The sequence below is a fragment of the Euprymna scolopes genome, chromosome 24, assembly GCF_053919585.1.
Source record: "Euprymna scolopes isolate OS-2025 chromosome 24, ASM5391958v1, whole genome shotgun sequence".
NCBI lineage: Eukaryota > Metazoa > Mollusca > Cephalopoda > Sepiida > Sepiolidae > Euprymna > Euprymna scolopes.
The window spans coordinates 655813-680464 of NC_136505.1; the positions used below are offsets into that span (position 1 = coordinate 655813).

The 24652-nt window shown below is 32.7% G+C and overlaps 1 protein-coding gene across 4 annotated transcripts in view; it reads right to left on the bottom strand.

The window, feature by feature from the left end:
- The window catches only part of LOC145246559 (uncharacterized protein KIAA0825-like), a 132102-nt gene that overhangs the window by 54179 nt on the left and 53271 nt on the right, over nucleotides 1-24652 (bottom strand). For 2 of the 4 annotated variants that reach the window (XM_080108154.1, XM_080108155.1), the window contains exons 7-12: nucleotides 20214-20339; nucleotides 19196-19425; nucleotides 18010-18153; nucleotides 16320-16438; nucleotides 8364-8408; nucleotides 603-753 (exon numbers count right to left, since the gene is read on the bottom strand). In XM_080108154.1, coding sequence (XP_079964280.1) covers nucleotides 603-753; nucleotides 8364-8408; nucleotides 16320-16438; nucleotides 18010-18153; nucleotides 19196-19425; nucleotides 20214-20339 — 815 coding nt within the window. The remainder of the gene's footprint in view (nucleotides 1-602; nucleotides 754-8363; nucleotides 8409-16319; nucleotides 16439-18009; nucleotides 18154-19195; nucleotides 19426-20213; nucleotides 20340-24652) is intronic. The other 2 variants (XM_080108156.1, XM_080108157.1) reach the window with 1 other exon arrangement.

Below are 24652 nucleotides of genomic sequence, written 5' to 3' on the forward strand. Positions count from 1 at the left end.
TATCTACATTTTGAGTGAGATACTGAAACCCTGGATCAACTAGGAATGCTGTTTATATGGCAGAAAGACTCAATACACTGTCATATGAGACAGTAAATTCAAGCCTGGCTAAGAGAACTTTGTTGACCTTAGTTCACCTAACACCTGACTGCAACTGCCTCAACTTTTGCGTATGCGGCATTATAGAACATGAAAGAATGAGACACTAACAAATACAGCTACAACATGAAGGATGATCTAAAGGCTAGAATTACCAGAGCCTTTAGAGGCTTAAGTTGGGGGACAGTGATGATGAAGACCTGCAGCTGATTCTAAGGCCAACTTGAGATTGTCATTAAAGCAAAAAGCAGATTTATTATGTGAAATGGACAATAAAGACAAACAGACCCTAGTTTACTGAATAGATCTCAAAACATAAACTACTATGTGTGTTTTTTTTTGACAGAGGTTTAGTTTTTCAATGCTCTGTTTGTTAATAAAAACAGGAAAAAATTGTTTTGTTAGAAATTGTAAATGGATTATTGCAAAGATGGCAATAAGTGTTAAAAATGTAAAAATATAAAAGATGGCAATAAGTGTTAAAAAAGTGGAAGCAGCCTCACTTCATAGAATTCCTTCTCTTCTGACCAATGGTAACTCTCAGCATCATAAAGAATGTTCGATAACAAGTTGTTATGAACTTGCGTCACTTGATGAGTCAAAATATCTGTAAGTTCCACAAATTGCTGATAGCGATTCAGGAATGATTTTTTCCTGTGAAGAAAGAAAAAATATGCGATTAAAAAACAAAAAAACTAGCAAAAATATGCAACCAGAGGCTGGGAGAATAATATGATAAACGAACATATACTACATTGATTCTTTAAAGAAGGAGGTCAGACCTGGGAATATAATTTAATGACCACAAAAGAGATACTACTCCATCCTTCTCACAAAAAAAGAGGAAATATCTGGGAGGATGGTATCATGATGAATAAAGATATACTACAGCGATACTTTAAAGGAGGAGGCTATACTTGGGAGGATCGTAAAAATAAAAGAGATACTATACTATCCCTCTCCCCTCACAAAAAAAGGGGTAATGCTTGGAAATATGGTATCATTATGAATGAACATTACATTAATTTACTAAAGGAGGAGGCAATGCCTGGAAGGATGCTATCATGACAAACATATACTAGAGTACATCCCTAAAAATGAGGGAGTAACGCCTGACGGCATGGTGTCATGGCAACAAAATCGATATTACACTACTCCACCTCAAAATAGAGCAATGAAAGATGATCTGAAATTGTATAGAAAACTTAATTGAGCATTAAAAATGCAATAGTATATTAATAGAAGAAATAATATAATTTGTAGTTATAAACTAAGGGGAATAACTAACTCTTTAAGTAATAGTTGGTTTCCTTATTTGATTTTTGGCTTGGTTATAGAACCCTACAAAAAAAAGGTGTCATAGAACATATGAATATTTACAAAACAAATTTCAATGTAATGAATCCCAGGCAACGCCATGTTGATACAATATGTACATACAGAATTTATTTTCAACATTAATTTGAAATCTGGACAATGTAGGATAAGTTATTTTATATTCATGTAAAAGTGTGAATGCATTTGCATAATTCAAATTCAGTTTTCATTTAGTTTGTTTTATAGCTTACCAACCCTTTTGGGAATTATTTAATATAACTATTGTTAATGAGTTATAAAATTGGTTTTGTTTGTATCCATTCTGGCATAATGATTAGAATATTTGCTAATGGATCAAGATTCAACACTCAGTTAAGATCCTCTATCAACCTTCCATCTCCTATACATAACAGATATGGCCCATTCTTGGGTGTGCCATCCAAGCAACAAATCCTTATCTTCAAAACTACATCATACACTTGGATAGTTTTCAATGGTTGGCAAGCAGATGAGTGACATGACTAACATTCTGACCTACACAAAACAAGTTCAAAGACTAAATCTGTTCTCATTTTAGAAGCAAATTAGAAGGGAGACTCAACATTGCCCAGGATTGAATGAGAATCAACGAATGTTTCACACTCCGATATTTTATTGTCATCAAAATCAATGAAATCATCCATTTTTCAATCAAATCGATTGTCTGCTCTAGTTGAAGACCCACCACAGTGCACAGGGAGGAAGTTTTATATGCCTCCCCACAGCGACTTAGTTCACAATAAACTGTAGTTTAAACTGTAGAGAACCTACTATTGATTTTATAAAATTATTTTCATATAATGGTTTGAATTAAAGTTTAAAATGTAAAAGTCAAGTATCATGGATCAATTATAATTTAAACAGAAGCATTCATTTCAAACATGCCTCTGTCATATCATAGAACCTACTGTTTATTTTATATGCTGGACCCTTTTGCTTGTGCAGTAATAAAACTTCTCAAATGCATTTGTGATATTAGGCCGTCTAAGGCATTAACTTTAGTCAAAATTGCCTATTCCTTCTTTCATCAGATTTTTAAAATTATCGATACTTATCGAAGACATTCCAATACAAAACCTATTTAAGAACACTACCAGAAACATAAAGTACATTTGTGTGAAATTTTAAAAAAAAATCAGTCCAATTCTATAGGGAAAAAACTCACGTACAAAGTTCCAATTATATAATAGTAATGATAATGTGAGGGGAACATTTCTAGCATACAAGATTTATTAACAGAAATTTGAATATACATTTTCAGAAATTTTCACTCCAGTATTACATTTTTGTCTCCATCAGCATCCAAAGAAGATGTATCATTGCTACTTTCATCTCAACAAAGAAAGGCAGCATTCTCTGTCCATGTTTGCTCTTGTGTGGCTATACTAACAAGATTGAAAGTGGCTTTCAACAAACATTCTGACCATATAAAAATGAAAATATTTTCTATCTTTTTACATGACTTGTTGCACTTTGCTATTTTTTGTCAATAAACATGATTTTATTATTTCTAGATTCATAATGTTTCAAGTTTCAAGTCAGGAGAAAAGTCAAGCATTTCTGTTCACAACAAGATTATCAATACAAAAGGGTGGCAGCTGAAATGCGTGTGTATTTACAAACGATTGTGTTTTTATGTCAGTCATCCATGAACAAGAAAAACATTGTAAAAACAAAAAAAGCATTAAAAAAATAAATACATATAACAGAAAAAAAATATAAACAAATAGAATAAATAAGAATCAATATTAAAAACAAAACAAACTCTGCAAATATACAAATATTTAAAACGGAGAAAAAATAAGAATGATGCACAAGATTAGCAAGGTTATCTGGTGATGTCCTGGCATGAAATTATTATTAAAGATATATTTGACAATTGTTCCTCCCCTTAAGAGTAAATGTAACATATAAACATATTTTGTGAGATTTTACAAGTTTAATCTAAATAGCATTTGGTCTGACATATCAAACCTTCATTGTGTTCATGCCATTTTCCATGCTTTATTGTTGTGTCATGTTATTGGCATTATGATAACATATTTCACTACAGTTTCATGTTTTTTTTTAATGTCTAGTCTCATTTGGACAACTGCAAAAATGGAAACAATTTCCAATTATGACCCCCCCCCCTCTCCCAATCAAAAGAAAAAAATCGTCAAGGAGAAGTGCTCATTATTATTGAAGAATATAAATAGAGTTGTCTCCCTGACAACTATTATCTTATTTCTTTTTCAAGTTTAAAAATGAGCAAACAAAAATAAAGTAAAAACTAAAATAATTTCACTGAATCCCAGGCACCACTGTAGTTACAGCTAGTACACATACACATATTATAAAAACAAACAACCATTGTGATAGAGTTAATATTTATATAAATAAATTACTTAATTATTTTAATGTAAATAAAATGTACTGTGATATTTTCAAATAGTTTTGAATTTTCATCCAATATTAATTTTTTTAGTAGAAAAATATAATGGAAATATACTTTCACAATATTTTGGTGTGAAACAAACACCCAATCATAAATATTAGAAATTAATTTTAAAACCTTTTTCTTTGTTAAATCTAAATCTTAAAAAGAAGAAAGCATCATAAAAACATTGGTAAAGGTACAAAATATTTAACATGCAAAAACTTGTAAACTAAAAATCAAAACATAATTTATATAAAATGCATTAGAATGATATTCTTTATCAAACCTGAATAATTTTAATATGTAAAAACAATTCATAAGAGTTTTCATATAGTTGTAAAAATTCTTACAAATTGTTTACACATGTTAAAACTATTCAGGTTCCATAGTTTAAATGTTCTTGAGTGTTAATTATTCTGTACTTTTGCAGTTTAAAAAAAAATTTACAAATCATTTCCACATGTTAAAACTATGTGGCTTTGGTAGAAAATATCATTTTAATGCTTTTATATAAATTATGTGTTTTGTTTTTGGTTTTTTTTGGGGTTTTTTTTTTTTACAAATTATCAATTGTAAATTATTCTTTGAAAAAGATTTTTTTTTTTATTATTCTGATTCACCTCAAATAAAACACAGTGAACTTGGGATCATATCTCCATGAACATTATGTAGGGAGATGTCTATTCCAATTATATTTGTGTCAGTACAGTCAGGGATTCAGAAAACCAGAAGGGAATTTCAAAATCTAGCAGTTTGAGGAAAGAAGTTTCCGGCATCTAAGGATCTCTACAGCTTTTGCAGCTTGTTGGGTTAATTGGGGTATTTATGTCAAGAGTTCATTAGAGTACATTCCATTAAAATACTGGCACATGGATTGTAGTAATGGGACAGGGGTTGGAATTTTGTTGATAGTGTGGGATGTATTAGGTTGGGCTTTTTTGGGGTGGGTTCTTTCTAAAAGAAGGAAACTAGTGGTAAATGCACCAGTTCAAATGTGGCGTCAATACTCCATGCATGGGCAAATGGTGGCTTACTGTTAGGCATGAGTAATTTTCTAGCACAGTCAAAAGAGTTTATTTTCTTTGCTGCACTCATGGCAATGTTTTCAATGTATGAGTTCCAATTCACATGATTTTGTACTTTTAATGATTTTTTATTTGGTAGAATATAAAATTCGATTGTTTATAAAATTAATTTTTTTAAGTTTGTTGAAACAATGATTCTGTGCAATTTTTATTAAAGTAGCTGAAACTATTTAAACATGTACTTTTATCATTTAAAACTCCCCAAAAAGTAAAATTATTCTATAAAAACGATTGAAGTCTAATAACAACAAATGCATCCAAATATGTTCTAGATTTTTTTAAGTAATACTTACCACCTTGCAATAAAAAGCGTGGGGCTTATTTTATAAATATCAATAATTAACAAATGTGTGCAAAATCGATGCAAAAAATGATGAGCAAACATTTATCAAAATGCGTTCTTCACTGAGAGTCAGGGAGTTAGATACATTTTGTTGAAATTCAAGACAAAATCATGCAAAGGAATATGAAAATTAACTTTTTTTATTTCTTTAATTTCAATTTTTTTTTTTTTTGATATAGTTAAAATCTAACATAAATTTCAGACATAAATAGGATTGAATCTAAAAAATATAGATTTTATTTTGCCTGGCCAGTGAATTAAAAAACTTTTAATTCATGTTATTTACATAATGAAAATGAATTCCAATCAAGTTCATTAATTATATACTATATTCGGCCAGATATATCTTTTATAAATAGAAACTTTACAATAAGAACAATTAGTAATATACATAACTTGTTTTACTGAAATTATTGAATAACTTTTAGTTTGTTGTGAATGGATATATAACTAATGCAGGCAGTTGTGAAAAAGAGAACTTCTTTCCTACAGTGAGAAATGTGACATTGAAAAGTTAGCACCCTTGGGGAGGAGCACTCTGACCTACAAAAAAATGCCCGAGCAGCCCTGTCAGCATTCACCGGTAAAGGCACCTCAGACAATTAGCAATAAACTAACCCCTTCTCAAAAAAACAAGGTAAAGCTTGGGGGGAGGGGACCTCCTAGAACTGCATAAGACCAGTAGTACACTGTAATCAACAGGGAAATTATTTTGTTGTATTTGAACACTGCAAGTGAGAAAGATGGACTCACTCACAAGAACTGATGAAGTCATTGTTTCGGATTCAATCGCCAGTTGATTCTCAATCTCGATTTTATTTATATAATAATTTGTGACACACACACATATCCACCTGTAAATACTCATTCAAAGATTTCAATGTAGCATAGTTATCTAATGATGGGTTATTTCTACTCGCAACTAACTTTAGGGTAGCATAATATTTGCAGGTGGTTTTGAGTCAATAACTATTTTATGTTTCTGAATGTTTTAGATAAGGATTGATTATTCAGACTACCGTTCTCATCTTAAGTGTTATTTTCACAACATTTCAGTCAATGTAACCTCTGACCTCCTTCAGGAGAAAAAAAATAGTTGACTTGTGAGTCACATATTTTACATTGGTGATCTACATCAACTGCCAGCTACATCGTTACATAATCTTGAACTCTACATGTTAAGAATTTGTGGCTCCAACAGACAGAAGAATATATCTTGTTTTTGAACTACCTATTGTAAATGAATGACAATATTTCTCTTTTGTTCATTATTTTTATATTCTTTGACATGGACACCAAAAACATGATTTTATTTTGCAACTGGTTAGCAGATTCTTCATTCTAAACAGGAAAAAAAGAATATGTTAGTATATAAATAAAAAAGAAAAGTTTACGTCATAAATTGAACATGGTATTAAATAAACACTTGATACAAAAGAAAGAAATAGATGCATACAGACAAGCACCACTGAGCCAGGCACAAATTGAGCCCTCAAGTCAGATGAGTTATTTAGGATCAGTGATTATGGGGACAGTACTTGAGGGGGGTGGGCAAAAATTCCAAAGGAATTTGTAGGAGTTGGGCATTTGTCATCATCAAAGCAAAGAAGAGCGTGTGAAAGTGAGAAAATAAATATTAGGTGGACAAAAATTTGAGTATTTTGGCAACAGAGAAACACTATTTTAGAAAGAAAAAAATAAAAACAAAATCAGAAAGAAAGAATATATGCAGCTGTTTAATAAAATTGTTTCTTTTAGAAAAATAAATAAAATAAAAATTTATTTTTTTTAAGAATAAAAATTATTTTAAGAAAAAAACGATTTAAAAAGTAAGTAAACTTTTTTTTATTTTAAATAAAGAAACCATTTTAAGAAATAAACCTCCTTTTAATAACCTTCTGTTACTAGATAAAGTATTTTTTAAATAACCCTTTTTAAGTAAACCGTTTTAAAGAAATAAATCCTTTTTAAAAGGAACCATAAATACATTTGCCCTTTTGCAAACACAATAAACGAAAGTATAAAAGATTTTAAATGACAAAAATAAATTATTTTTAATAAAAACGAACTCATTTTCTGAAGTAAATAAATCTGTTATATAAAAGAAAAGTAATGTTTAAGATACAAACAAAATTATCTTAAAACCGAATGTATGAAATTCTTAAAGATTAATTTTAAAATATATTTTGTTTAAAAAAATTAATAAAATTGTTTTTATTAAAATTTAGAAAAAATATGCGCCCAATTAATAAACTTGTTTTTAAGGAATAATTTTAAAAGTAAATAAAATATTTTTAAATGAATATAATTGTTCAATTTAAAGAAAAAGTATACAGCAATTAATACAATTGTTTTTTAAAGAAAATGCATTTTTGTTAATATGCATGTTAAAAGAAATCAAATTGTTTTTATTTTAAACAAATTAAAATTGTTTTTTTGTGAAAGAAAGAAAAAGTTTGTGAAAATGAATAGAACCATTTTTTAGCATAATCAAAGAAATAAAAATAAAGGAGTAAGAATGTAGCGAATAAATAAAATTTCATTTTCTTTTTTACAAACCGAAAATGAAAAATATAGAAGAGAATGCAGCCAAAGATTACAAATAGAGGGTTCCAAGAACAAAGAAAATGGAGACAAAGGGGACAGAGAAAGCAAAAAAAAAGGGGGGGGGGTTAAAAAAAGGAATGACAAACTTTCATTTGCCATATGTATTTAACAAAAATAAAAAACAAGGAAAGAATGTGGTTAATGAATTTTAAGCAAAGAAATTTTTAAATAAAAGAGTGGAAGAACGAAAAAAGAAAGCGGCCATTGAATGACATTGGATTTCTTTTTTGCGTAAGCAACAGAAAAATTTTAAAATAAGAAAGAATGTGGCCAATTTAAAAAAAAAAGATGTATGACATTTTTTTTTTCTGAAACGGTGGTGGTTTTTGCTTTGCATTCACGACTGACATAGTAAAACTGAGCAAAGTTGTAGAAAGTGAAGAAAGTGAAAAAGTGGACAAAAAAAAAAAGAGATGTAAGAAAAGGGAGGCAAACAAGTAATTGATGTCGTTACTTATTTCGATCAGCATTTGTAGTTTTTCTTGGAGTGCGTCTAGTCCTGTGTGGAGAGAAATGCCATAAATGGAAACATTAAGGGAAAATTAAAAAAAAACAACATTATAAATCAAAATAAACAGAAATTCTATTAAAAAATAAGTTTAAATTTTATCAGTTTATTCACCACATACACTAGCAAGAACCTATGAAAATTCCATAATGCTTTCCAATTCAATTTTTATAATTCACTGTAAATATTTCTCTTGAATTGTCAGGTTAATTACTATTAAAAAAATTTTTTTTTTCTTATTCGATAAAAATAATTGTCATTATACTCTATGTCTAAATACGCTTTAAAATAAATAAAACGAATATGTCTCTTATGCATTTAGTTATTTAAGAATGTAGCAATTTAATTCTTTCTAAAACCAAACCATAAAATAATTGTCAACTAAAAATACTTCAAATCAATAAAACTAACATCTCATTTTTAAATGTATTCAAAATTATTTTGGTTGAGAGGATGACATAATTTGCCTTGAGACAATTCATTTCCAAATCAGTAAAGTCAGAATTTTACTTGAGCAACATCAGATCAATCACCAATCACTATCTTTACTAATCGATAAGTTATTTTTTAACGTGTGAAAGTTAATAACGTACATAAGAACATGAAACGCATTTGTGTATTATCATATAAATTTTTATTCGTTGCAAAACCTCATCAAATGACAAAAGCTAATACAAGCTAAATTTAAGTTTTATGATGTATATATCTGTCATGGAATGAATATGTCAGAGTCCAAAAATCACATGAATTAAGTAGTTTTTTTTAACTAAAAAATCAAATTTTATGATGAGCCACCATGTGGTTTTTAAATGTGTTTTTGTTTTTTTATTTTTATAGTTAAATCGAATTCTAAATAATATCAAATTAATTTGGCATGTTACTTGAGGATTCTTAAAGGGTTACCCATGCAAGTCTCAACTGATGTGTCATCATGCTTAACCATAAATGTAAACATTTCCCATTTTAACCTCCCACCTCTTATTTGAATGTGTTCGCTATTAAACAGGCCGACTATCAGAATTTTATGCTGATGCTTTTGATAGAATTGTCATATTTATTGACATGCAGATTGTAGTGGTTACACATATTCATCATATTCGACTTAACATCTATTTTACATACTGGTATGTGTTGGACAGAAATATTATAATATTCATACAGTATACAAGAGAATTGCTAAAGTATTTCAGATGAAGACTGATTATTTGGATTAGTCAGAGTACAATTACAATATATATATATATATATATATATACATATATACTAGCATGGGTACCCGGCATTGCCCAGGTGTTTGGAGGTGTGTGTTGAGCAAATAAAAAAAAAGTGGTAGTAGGAAGGCAGGCTCGAATCCGTACCACGAAGGAGGAAAAGAATGGGGAAAAAACATGACGTCTTTGCTGTTACGATCACCACCAAACCGGGAGTGATGTAGGTTTAAATAAAGGCTAGACAATCGAAAAGAGGGGATGACTTTTGAAAATATCGGTGAAAAAGCAACCCCTCCCTGTAGAAAAGTGCCCAGTTGAGGATGAAGAAATTAATGTTTTTAGCCAATTTTTCGATATTTGTGGTCTGAAGGGTCGAGCTTAAAAAAAAAATGATCTTGTGAAAATCCGTCGCCTTTGTTGAAAGTTTTAGGCAGACATGCAAACATACATACATACATTTAAATATTGGTAGCTCAAATTTTCGACCCAAACCGATTAAAAAGCTTTCCCTATCTCTCAATACTCTTTATGTAAAATTTCAAATGTTTAGACCAGAAATTGTCTGAGTAATTTGGTAGAGACCGCAGAGGTCAAAGTTTTTTTTAACTTTGACCCCGATTATGACCCCTTAACATTAATTGTTTTGGGCTCAAATCAAGTTATTAAGTTAGATCCATGTCCACGGAACCTATATCTAAAATTTCAATTGTTTATACCCAAAATTGGCGGAGGAGTTTGGTAGAGTTCTCAAAGATCAAATCGTTGAACTTTGCTCCTTAACAGCCAAATTTCTGGCTGAAAACAGATTACAAAGATTTTTCCAAATTTCCATACCCTCTATATCAATTTTCGAGTCTGTAGACTGAAAATTGACAGAGTTATTGTGTCGGGACAGATAGACACACACACACACTTTCACTAATTAAGGTCTCAAAAATTTTAACGAAGATGGGGAGGAGACTGATAGGGCGATAATTGAGAAGGTCAGTCCTTTCACCAGAATTTTTGTACATTAGTACCACGGAGATCATCTTCCAGCTATTAGGGAAGCAAAATTCAGCAAGGCATTTATTGTACAGTTTGGAAAGTAGAAGAGCTAGCTCAGCTGAACATTTCTTAATTAGTATAGCAAGGATGAGATCAGGATCACACACCTTGGAGTGTTTAAGTATTTTATGATATTGCAGACATCTAGTGTGGCTTCAGTCCACATAGGGAAACTTGGGAGGGAGTTGTTTGTTGGCTCTAAGGTGGAATTGGAGGTGAATCACTGGGCAAGCAGTTCTGCCTTCATGCATGTGACTGTTGGATAATGGGAGAATTACTGATTTTATTATTATAAATTTTCCAGAAATCACGAGTTCCTATCTTTTGCGATTCTATGTGTTCTCCGATTATTTCAGCATGTTTTCTTTTGGTTGTTGCTATTTCTCTCTCTTACAATAATTTCTAGCATTTGTGAGGGGGTCAGAAACATGACTGTCTGTGTGAGGAAATAGGCTATAGAGAAGCTATAAGTAGAGCGTCCAGCTGCATCTGTGCAATCTGAGAAACGAAGCCAATTTTTATAGTGGACATTAAAGCCACCAAACACGTGTGTTTGGGTGTTACTATCTAAGGAGAGACATGATCGATTAGGGTACAGTCCTGACTTGAAGAAGAATGGTAGAGAAAATATAAGTAACTAACGCAATGATGAAAGGCTAGTCAAAAGCACATAAAAGCCTGGTCATCCAATTCAAGATGTTGCTTTCTAGTTAAAGGGAGGGTTCGACACGTATAGACTCCAAGCCAATTCATATAACATTTCGAATCCTTACAGCAGAGAGGGAGGTATTCTGTCATGTTGAAGTATTTAGAGGGGATTGAGAAGTGTAAGTTTGTTTCACTTAATGATTCAGCAAGTTTACTAAGAGATAGATTAGTCGGTCAATTTAGCTCTTATGCATAGATCATCGTATAACGATTAGATCACTTTCTGACTGACGTAAATGAACATTTAAAATTAAAATGTTTGAATTCAACGCTATTTCACGCGGTTAATGGTAACCGAATGGATACGGTCTCCGCTAATCGAGCCAGAGATGTCTCGTGTTGCGGGGTTCGAATCATTCGGCTGGTGTTAATCGTTACACCCTGCGCTGAAGAATCCCGAAAGGATGAAACACTAGTGTCTGTAGGTATTTAATTATTATAGTAAAAAGTAATTATAAATATATATATATTCTTTTTAAACCCTCTCTCCTTTTCTCAACTGAAGATACTCATTAAAGTTAAGCTTTCAACTTTCTATCATAAGGTCTTTAAACTATGCTACACATTAGACCATTAGACATAGAAAAATACTTTCTCCTCTAAAATCATAGAAAGTTTTTCAACATTTTTAAATTTTCAGAATTTTTTCTTACCTGATGAGATTAATAATGATCAAAACGGTTTTCACATCGTAACAAGATATGACTGCATTTATTTAAAAGAAATAAAAATTATAAATTTGCTCTCTTTGATTGAACACTATCAACAACCCTTGTTAGAACTCAATGATTCTAATCTTTTGAATATTTTCAAACTGGAATAAATATACAGATTACATTATGCAACTTCAAACGTGTTTATTTATTTCTCATCGTCATATTCATATTTGCTTTTACATGATGACATGCATTTAAGACATTAAGGAATTGATTTTCAAAACTAACCTATCTCTTGCCAGGTGCTTATCTCTCTTTTTGATCATTTCTTCTCATATTTTCTTTGACCTTCTCCTGCGAACTGAACCTGCTACCTCAACTGTTTTACCTCTATTAACCCAAGAATTCTCATCCATTCTTTCAAATTAGCCATACTATCGAAGGCTGATGTTCTGCAAACATCTTTCTATATTGTCCAGATTTAATCTTTCTATGGGGTCATATGAGCAAATTTCTCTTTAAAGACTCACATTACACATCCATCATTTCATTATCATAACATGTCTCTCAATGCAAAACATGTCTTCAACCGTCATTGTCTATTTTTCACTTTTATACATCATCACACTGCGTACATTTGCCTGACAGGATCTTCCCTTGGTTGAGAGTAGTAATGCTCTGCTTTTAGTTCAGTTCCCTGAACTTATTTCATCCACTGCTAATTTTTGCAATCATACCAGCACATGCTCCACCCTGTGCTCTAATCATATCACATACAGTAAACAAAACTTCTCAACAACATCAATAGCTTCACCATCCAGATATACTTTCTTCATCTCCATTGTCATACACACCTGTACACAAACTGATTGTCTTATTTCAATCTACCATAATTCCACTACATTTCTTGTGTATCCAATGTCTACAAGTACTAGAGCAATTTGAATTGTATTCTACTCCCTTTCCACAAACAGAAAGCAGGAGAACTTTTCTCTTTCTGGAAGCTTTCCAACACTATAAGGACTTAATCATCAGCATACATCTCTTCCACATAACCTGCATATCTACATAGCCTATATTTTTACAAAACCACAATCTATATTCTTACAAAGCCACAATCTGCCTATACACGGAGTATTGTTCGTACATCTGGGTTGGTGCATCTACTATTAGTCTTTCCTTCCAAGACAGAGTACAAAAGAGAATTTTAAATGTAATCGGTCCTACACTATCAGCCAAGATTCAATCTTTGGCCCATCGCATCCATATTGCATCCTTGTACCTGTTTTATAAGTACTTTAATGGGACGTGCTCTGATGAACTCATAGCACATGTCCTCTCAACATACATACTCAAGCAGCAAATTCCTACCCCTTTACTGATGAGGTTCCTAGATGCTGGAAAACCTAGTCTAAAAATTTCTGTCCCTGCACTGCTAGACTGGAATCCCATCCTTGTTTCCTACTTCTCTGCAGAAGTTTAAATGTAATATGAACAGACATCTTGTAACTAAACTCCCCACAATCCCCTGTTAGATATGATCCTAAATAGTTCCCTCCCTCTTATGCGCCAAGTGGCAATATGCCTTGCTTAGAATGAAAAGAATTTTTTTTTAACTATACGAAACTACTTAGACGATGCACACAAGTGAAAACCAACAGGTTCAGTACAGAACACTGATGTACTCAGTTTAACATTATTAAATGTGTTGTTAATTCTAACATGGCTTTCAGCATTTCTGTACATTGCTTGAACATCCACCATCCACTCATTTGCCTCTAGTTTATACAATCCACTTATATCCAGTAGATCTCTGCATTGAAATTGCCTCTTATAAATAATCTATATATACAATAGACACAATGCTTCGGGCAATCTACATCAATGTCTTAAATTCTAATGTGAAATTTTTGTTTCTTTACCTAAACTGGAATTTGTTTACAATCAGAATTTCTCAGCTGTGTCCCAATATATTCAGAGTACCTGTATTATATTACTGGGGGGAGGGGGGGGGGTGACATTTTTTCTTCAAAATAAAGCTTCAATTCTTCTGCATTTTTTTTTTACTAATGTGTCAGTACTTATCTATGCCAAAAGTCACTCGAGTATGGGGGTTAATGAGATGGATGGATTGTCAGTTGAATGCTGAAATTGAAAAGGGTGAATGAAATGAACAAAATTTGATAACGTATGAAGGTTCTTGGTAAGAAACAATGTTCAGGGAAATTTATATCTTTACTAAAAGTAGGTTAAGCTATGAGGATCCATCAAAAGTAATTATGAGGAAAAAAAGTTAAGGATCACAAGTCTACATTATTTTTACCCTGTACAACATATTTAACAGATTAAAATATTTTAATATTTTAATTTTTATTTTCTTAAGCTAATGTTTTAAAATTATTTTTGTTGAACATTTTTACCCCTCATCTTTCTGCTCCCTTCCTTCCCAAGAGGCACAGCATTACATCAGTGCAATTAAAAATGAACATAACATCCTCATTCTGTTAGTAATTGTGGATAAGACCAAGGTAATACGCTAGTTACTTTGTACCAATGGAATTTGTCTTATAAATCAGTACGAAAATGGAGATGTGCTCAGAATCTGCAATTCATGAAACTACCATTCTACAAGAGCTTCATCATCGTCAGAGGCTACAGACGAACAACACCAGTGTCCTTTCACCTGCATCAGTGGAATGAGTCTGTCAAAGATGACAAAAGTGAGGCTCTTCTAACATTGAAAGAAGATCTGACAGGCTCTGAACTCCTCCAAAAAGAGTGAGTAATACTCGATCGGGCCCAAGCGTAGGTTATCAAAACACTGGACAGCCTGCATGATTAGGACTATATACAGGATACTTTGTGCCCTTGTGGTGCTGATATGCACACCATCACACACATCCTTACAGATTGTCCCCTGAGCAATTCATGCTCTGATGCGGACCTGAGGGATGCCTTAAATGTTGCTTGACAATGGATCTCGAGATGGCACAAAATGCTATGATGATGATGAAACAGAAAAGGGCAAGTTGATAATCCCAAACTCCTTTATTTTAATTCCCCCAATCTTTTCTCTTCCTTATACATCTTCCTGTCTTTCTTTTCTTACTTATTTTAATAATAGCACTTACAAGGCTTTTGTCTAGTCACCTAAAAAAATCAAATAGTGTGTATTGCATCCTTTCATTTTCCCATAATTCCATGTTTTTCTTCTTGTTAATTATTACAGCAGCATGTCTCAGATATCTGGTCAAAAGAAACGAATTCTTGTCAGGCATCAGTATGCCAATCCCATAAAAAATAACATTATAGATCCCCCTGGCACAATCAAAATCCAGAGTCTCCTTTGTCCTATTTTATTTCTTTCACTTTTAATCCCTTCCTCCCTCTTAAAAATATACATTCTTCGATCTTTGGCCATGTGACTCTTTCTAAAGAAGGAAAATAGAATTATTTGAAAAATCAGTTTTTGACAGTGTTTCTGAAGAGTGAAAATGAAAATATATCAAACTGACAAAATTGGCACTGCTTATAACCAATTTTGTCCCTTTTTTACTATTCCTTTTTAGAGTACATTTTTTTCCAGGATTCTTGATAAAATTTAAATGCATTCATGTTTAGTACCTTTGTCACATTTTTAGTAATATACTAGCAGGGCTACCCAGCATTGCCCAGGATAAAACTGTAAGATTTCTATTAAAAATTCTATCTCTCTACCTCTCCCTAATAATCCCTCAATCTTTCTCTTTTCCCCCCCTCCCTTATTTTCAGCCTATTCCTCTCTAGTTGGACATAACTAAATTGACATGGGACCTCCCCCCCCTTTTCTCCTTCCAGACTCAGAACATCCAGTGAATAACACTCGACCACTTGAGAAAAGTAATGAGATGAACAGAAACCATTATGTCCAGATGGGGCTACAAAACCAAACTAATCATCTACAATGTGGAGAAGAGAATCATATGATTCAACAAAGCCTTGTCTGCCCACTTCTACTCAATCAGTGCAGCTCGAAAGATCTCGCAGAGTTCAATGAGAATGCAAAGGATTGTGTAAAGAAGTGGGGAAACTGTCATATAAGCACATGCATCAAAGAAACACAAAAAAACAAGTTTTTTTCTAACTAGTGAGTGTAAGTCGAGACATATTCCAAATATTTGAATCCTAATAAAGACAAAAAAAAAATGAGCAAAAAATGTCTAACGTATCCAATTTCAAGCAATTCATTTCAAAATAGCAAGAGGTGGAGTAAAATGTTTCAAAAGTATTTCATGTCTTACCCTTCCTCTTCGGCAAGAACTTCATCATAAATGCAGAGGTGATTGCGAATGTAAACAGTGCTCGATAACACAACGAGAAGTAATTTGGCAGCAGCTTTTTTTGGAATATCCTGGCTTATCTGAAAAAGTTTGGAAAAATATGTACAAAGTTTGTTTAAAACTTTTTAGATGATGATTGATAATTTCGGTTAATTTGATCATTAAGACTAGTGTTCTCATCTATATATATAAAGTAGTAGCGTGTGTGTGTGTGTGTGTGTGTGTGTGTGTGTGTGTGTGTGTGCACACACACACACACACACACACGTACAGCCCACACCACTGGATTAATCATGACCAAACCTGGCAATATGATGGTCCTTCACTTAGGGATGGTGCACATCATTTTCCAAGGTTAAGGTCAAGTTCATAGCCTATGTGTATATACTCTTCTACAGCCACATCACTGGACTGATCATGACCAAACCTGACATGATGATGGTCTCCAACCTAGGGATGGTGCATACCATTTGTCAAGGTTGGGACTTTGCTAGTCTTGGATATTATCCTTAGAACATTCTAGAAGATGTAACCTCTGAATTTTTTCAAGAATATTCTGTCATACATGGAAATCTTTTTATCAAACTTAAGAATTTCTACAGAATTTTGAATGGAACGCTTTATTTAATCAATGTAAGTAACTTGACTCCGTTCTATCAGCCATGATTGGGTAGAAGTCTCAAGTAATTCCTAATTGTATTTTGTACTGAAGATTAAACATTTAACTTCCAGAAGGCTTCATTTAGAACTGATTATTAATTAACATGGCTGAACCATTGTAAAAATAACATCAAAGTTGAGAACAATAGTCCAAATAATCCGAATGACACAAAATTTGTCCCAGGATATTTCTTGCAACATTAGGAAACAAATTTTCACAATTTTCATTATTGTTCAACTCATTTCCATTGCAACAAATTTATACACGGATACTTAATACTAACTTATTATTATATACAGTGGATATGCAAAAAATACACTAAAACATCAGACTTATAAAGAAACATTACACATTGCTATAAATGACATCCATACAACAATGACAATTACACATTTGTATAAATAAGAGCTATACAACAATACAATGACAGTATGATTATGAAAAGATATGGGAGACAAACATTTTTATGTATGAAAGTTATTCAAAGATGCAAAAGAATAATGTATTGGAAGACTCTATGATTTAACACAAAATTATGAATCAGTATAATTCATTGATATACACAATGACTATGCAAGTGAATAATGAATTAATACACAGGATCACTAAACACGGAGTCAAATATGCACTAACATATATGAGAATTCTATACTGATAACGATAGGTGCACATTGCTATGCATAAAGGCTATGCATTGATACAAAAGAATTATCATTTAGACACTATATTGGCCATGCATTGTTGCTTTCAGTCTATGTATAGTTTTAATGTGAATGAAGCCTTGCATATAGATCTTTACTTATAACAAGGGAATGCACTACTATACAAGAGTTATGAACTGATACATGCGAAACCTATGCAAAAGGAGTTACTTTACACAAATGAATAATACAAATTTTAGAAAAGTTTGTGTTAAAAAACAATTACAGACAGAAGTTTGGGGGCTGGGGGAAAGAAAGGAGAAACATAATTAACAAGCAGTTTACATACGGAAAGGTAGTGACCATGAATGTTGCTAAACAATTGATTTGCCGAGTGGACAAAAGCCGTTTTCACAGGGTGTAAGATGCCCTCATTACCAGCCTTAGCAAAAGGCAGCAACATGTCCAAATCTTCTATCATTTCATGAACACACTGAATAAACAAATATAGAAAAAACAATTGCAAATAAACACTAAATTTTAAGGAAAAGAAGTTCTTCATATTTAATATTTTTGTAAAAGTATAAAAATATAACAAAAAAAATAATAGTTTTGATACATACAGTCAACAACACATGGCAGCAATGAATTTCTGGCCTTACATTCTCTTTTCTGTGTGTTTTCCCACATAAATATATGAAGATTTTACAGTCATTCAAAAGAGTCACATATTTCTATGCATTTTCAGTATTTTTTACTTTAGGAAAAGGTAAAAGGTCAAGTGTAAATTCCTTGCATTATCAAATACTGTGGGAATAACTATTATTTTATCTAGTTTTCACTGAAAAAGAAATATTAAAATATGGTCTGCCATAAGTAATTACAGAGTGTTTTTTCTAGATGTGACAAACTTTAAATTATCAACTCTGTTTTCTTTTATTGCAGATTTGCTATCAGTTATTTTGAGTTCAGCTTGGTTTGGCAATAATTACAGCTATAATAATTATACGTTTGTTGGAAACGGCATGTGCAAACTGTTTCTTTAATGTTTGTTACACATGCAGTCTTATCAATTTTTATGCACTCAAACCTAGTCTTTCTTAGTCTACCATGCTTCCTAGTACCTGGGATATTGAGGCACATGGTAGAGTAGATGTATACGGGTGAACAACCTGAGACATTGAGTGGAAAAAGCGTCCGTAATCCCACAATTATTTTTAGCTGACACACACGATTGATGGGATTCTTTCTTCTAGTTTGTAGTAATGCATCCACCAAGGCATAATCATTATGTGGAAATTAGCCAAATTTTTACATAACTTGCTAATGTATTAATTTGATGTTGAATTACGTGCATTGAAAAATAAGGATATGATGTTGAAAAATTAATGTTTGATTTGCAAAATAAACACTTATCAATATCGAATAGTAGAAAATTTTTGTTTATAGACGTCATTAAATAGAGTGACAATTTTTGGTGCTATTTTCAGAATTTTGAGAGCAAAGAAAAAAAGAAGGAAATCAAAACTGCTTACCTTTGATATTACATGTGGGTAATCAAGACGGCCAGCTACAATATCTTTTGGTAACTCAATAACGTCTAAGGTGTGTGCTATCTCCCAGTCTTTCTGCTCCTTCTCCAGAGCAGCACTGGCACTCGTCCATACAATTTGTTCGACACATTGCACAAGGTCTGCAATAATCAGTTTAAAAATCAACTTCCATTCCCAAACGGGTTTCTCTTCTGCTTTGGTTTTTTCAATTACTGAAAAGAAAATGAAAAAACCAAAAACCTGAGAATAGTTGTGCATATATTTTTGAATGGTATTGATTGAATATGAATTGTGTAATAAGATATCCAGTTGAATTGATTCTATACTCCAAGTCATCATTTATTTTTCTTCCTTGTACTTCTTCCATTTAACATGCCTCTACCAAATCAGATGTAGGTTGCACACTGATCATAATGTGATATTCTCCATGAAATATCATTTATGTTGGTTTCGATATGCCATTGCTTGAGATCATCTTTGACTCAGTAATTCCAAGTTTTTCTCATCCTGCCTTTTCCTTTTGGAACGTGTGTACATCTTTTTATCCAACTAAAGCATCATTCCACATGTCCATACCACTGTAGGTAGTTGCAATGCAAAGCTGATTCGACCGTCCGCCTCAATAACAAGAAGTCAGCATTGTCATCAATAGGCATATTGCAAATCCATCAAACCATAACTTTGAAATTCCTCTGCATCCTTAGAAGGACCAGCTAGTATGTAACATGGCACTAGAGATATAGCTGTTATAACCTCGACTCCAAGCAATAAATTATTAACCTCAAATAGTAAATGCATTCTAACACTGGACTTGAACATCTCAGCTGATTCTATAATCTGGATCAGCATTTATTCCAGCATTGGATTTAATCTGATTCTATACTCTGGGACAATATTCCTTACAACACTGATGCTTTATCCTGTAAAAGTAGAAATTACCTTTATATAAAAAGTGATTTGTATACACTGACATAACAAAATATTCTTATCTTTCATTTACCTTTGGGAGCAGGTCGGCAATCAAGTAAAGGACTTTGAGATCGCATTGATGAGGATTCTGATGTAGAACCCTCACTGCTATTACTTCCTTTCCGACGAAGAACTGGACTGACAGATTTAAGTACACCTGCAAAATAATACAAAAACAGAGCATAAAAATGATATTAACATTTGACAAGCAATTTTTTACTTAAAGGCCGGAATAATCTGAAAATTTTTAAATCAGTAAACCAATCAAAATCTACAAAATCTAATAATTATATCACTTGATAAGTTGAGGGAAACAGATAATTTGAGATAAAACACAAATGAAGAACAAAAATTATTTGTTAATAAAAAATGATAAAAAGATGACAGATTGTTGAAATTCAGTTATTATGGGTGATTTGTAAAATGCAATTTGGGTACTGGAAATTTATTTATAATGTCAGTCAACAAGCAATGGACAATGGCAATCTGGTAATCAGATAATTTTGCTCAATGGATTTAGAAATTTGAGAAATGTGATAAACAAAATGATATAACAAAAGAAAGATTGCATGGAAATTGAAACTAAGAAACAATGACATAAGTTTCATGCATATGAATTGTTTTAAAAACATAGAGCAACAGAGTGAGAGCGAGATCGTGGGAACAAGAGACTCAAAACTCAAACAGGACATATGTTCATGCATTCAACCAACCAAGACAAAGAACGAAGACAAGAAACAATGTTGTTTAGCCAACTTGCACAAAAGATATATGCATGAAATTATGCATGGAACAGGTAGATTGTTATCAAAAGAAATCATGTTGCTGTTTTATCAAATGCTAAACAAACAAACTATTCTTGATTTACAAATGAACAAGTCAAGCATGCGGAGTCCCCCTCCATGAGTGAAAAATTTACTTTCATCATAATTAATGTTTGTGCAAAAATTTTTAAAAACCAAGGCATTCTTATTGAGAAAAGTATGAACAAACTAATGGACGAACGATTTGGGGGAAATTTTATCCCTATAAAGTTATCCTAGAAAATCTGTTCTAGCAAAAATTTACTTTCATCATGACTAATGTTTGTGCAAAAGTTTTAAAACATTCGAGGCATGGTTATTGAGAAAAAGGCAAACAAACAAATGGACAAACAATTTGGGGGTAATTTTATCCCCATAATACCCACTGGGGGGGGGGACAACAAGAGTTATCCCAGAAAATCCATTCTAGCAAAAATTTATTTTCACCATGAATAATGTTTGTGAAAAATTTCAAAAAAATTTAAGCAGTGGTTATTGAGAAAAATGCGAAGAAATGAATGGACAAATGGATATCAGGTTTATCAGCTTCACAGTTTTTAACTTTATAATTGATGATGATTATCATGTCTCAGCATGATGCTAAAATTATTGCATAAACAAAAAACATACTTCAATAAATGTTGAATGTAGAGGTTTTATCTGTATAACTGACAACTCATTTCTATACATGAATTTGAGAGGTTTGGAGGGGGGGGGGGCATATAAATGGAAATCGCTTTTACTTTTCATCAATGTCTTTATATATTTGCCAGTTAACAATGTTTGTTGCTACAACACACAATTTAGCCATCTGTCTCTTGCTGAAAGTATTTATTATTAGAAGACCAGTAGTTCACTTGAATTATGACAAATGTATTATGTCATTTTGTGATAAATAAAAATTAATCATAATAAAAGCAATAATTGTCAGCCTAAATATTGGGATAAAATCTTATTATCTCTCAAAACAAAAGCATGCTAAGGAAATGCAAATTTGGTTGTGCATGTTAGATTCATTTCACATTTAACACATTGAATCTTTTTAAAATGATTCATGGTATATTTACAATCAAGTTAGATTTTTCATTTATTATTAAATCAATAAAAACAAAACACAGATTTTGATCATGTAAAAATAGATGGAAACCTAATTTGATAATTATGCAAAAGATTTCGTTCTCTAAAGTTTTCAACTCAAATTTTTTGTGAAAGATAACTTAAAACCCTACATTAACCTCACCTTGTTAATGAATGACCCTTTTTTTAAGATTAGATTTGTTTTATATGCATAGAGAATACACATATATAATACAAGATACACAATATTGTGCACATTAAGTTGAAAAACAATAACATTAAAAAATAAATTGCCAACTAAAACTAGTAATTAACAAAGTAAAAAAAAAAAAAAAAAATTCTTTGTTTCTTTTCTCTCTTTGTTTCCCCTTTCTGTCCTGCTCTAAGCAAGTCTGACGACCTAGTCCACAAACTCCAAAATTCCATCACGACAAGTTTCAATAAAAAATACACGGTTAAACCTGGATCTGAAACTTCCAACGTAGACCCCCACTACCATGTCTCCTTCTCCAACATCAGGGGTCTACGTTCTAATCTTCCAGAGGTTGAAGCCCAATTACAGGAGACTAAACCAGACCTTTTATTTTTAAGCGAAACTGGAATTGGACAGACTATTTCCCTAAATGAGTTTGTAATTAAAGGATACTCTAACCTAACTTCCAAATCTGACCCCCAAGATCGCCATGGGCATGGAATATGTGCCTATATAAAAGATGGCTTTCCATGTGGTAGGGACATCTCCAGAGAAGATCCTAACTTACCCTATATGTGCTTCCGAGTAGCACTAGCTCACACTATGGCATTTATATTTACTCTCTATCGCCCCCACAACAGCGGAGTTACTATCTTTAAAAGCATATCTGAGAAAATTGACCAAGTTCTATCAGCATATCCTTCAGCTAACATTCACGTATGTGGAGACTTCAATGTTCACAATGTGGAATGGTTGACCCACTCAAACTAGACCGATGATGAGGGGAGATTCTGTCATGATTTCTCCATTGCTTATGACCTCACTCAGATTGTTCACGAACCCACCCGTGTGCCCGACAATGACGGCCAGTATGCAAGTCTCCTAGACCTTTTTCTCACAACTTGCCCTGAACTATGTTCAGTTTCCATTCTGTCTCCTCTTGGATCTTCCGATCACTCAGTTGTATCAATTAAGATAAAAATGAAATGTAATAAGTCCTCAGACGTACCTCTCCATCGTACAATATATCGATACACTATGACTGACTGGGCTAGTTTCCGTACATTTATATCGGATCTTCCTCTGCGTTCCATGTTTAAAAAGGATGTGTCGTCTATAGTATCAGAATTGACAGAATGGTTAATTGTAGGTATAGACAATTTCATACCCTCGAAAAAGTTCCAGCAAAAACCTAACAGCCAGCCATGGTTTTCTCCAGAATGTGCTGCTGCTATTGCGCACAGAAATCACTTTTTCCACTGCTTCCAACGTAATAGATGTATGGAAACTAAAGCCGCTTTCAGGACTGCCAGCAACCATTGTAAGAAAGTAATAAAGAACGCAAGAGAGTTGTATGCTCAGTCCGTCAAGTCCAAAGTAGCTGAGCAGCGGCTTGGTTCCCACCAGTTTTGGCAAATAGCAAACAGAATCCTGAACAGAAGCGTGTGCTCTATCCCAACTATCATCAATGGACCTGAGTTAATCTCGTCAGCATCAGACAAAGACAAACTCTTTGCCAAGAACTTTGCAGCTAATTCTACCCTTTGCGACCAAGGCCGCCAACCCCCAATATTTCCTCCTGTATCAGAAAACACACTATGTGATATACAAATATCTGTATGTGATGTTGCCAAGCTAATCAAAAACCTTGATTCCAGTAAAGCAACCGGCCTTGACGGTATTCCAACTATAGTACTCAAAAAAACTTCAACCAGAACTAGCACCCATACTTACAAAACTGTTTAAACGTTGCCTTAAGGAGAATTGTTTCCCATCACCCTGGAAAATCTCATCAGTATGCCCTGTATTTAAGAATTCAGGTGATCGTTCATCCCCCTCTCAGTAGAGGCCAATAAGTCTCCTGTGCGTCATGAGTAAGTTGCTGGAATCTGTGTTAAATAGAGAAGTAATCAACCATCTCAGCAAAAATAACCTTCATAGTGACACACAATATGGTTTCCGTTCTGCTAGATCTACAGCAGATGTGCTTACAGTTATATCTCATAGGATTAGCGAATCTCTCGACAGAGGCAACCTTTCTAGGGCAATTGCTCTTGACATATCAAAGGCCTTTGATAGGGTATGGCATAAAGGTTTACTTCACAAGATCTCCAGCTATGGTATAGCTGGAAATGTCTTCTCAATTATTAAATCATTTCTCTCTGATAGGTTCATAAGAGTAGTAGTTGATGGGCAAAAATCAGAAGCTCACAGTATAAATGCTGGAGTCCCTCAGGGGTCCATCCTGGGCCCAACTCTCTTCCTGATCTACATTAATGATCTTCCAAATCACATCCTTACATCATTCGTAGACATTTTTGCTGACGACACTACCATCTATGGTAGCACATCTAAGACAGTAAACGACCAAGTTCTCTCCGATTCTCTCTCCTCTGA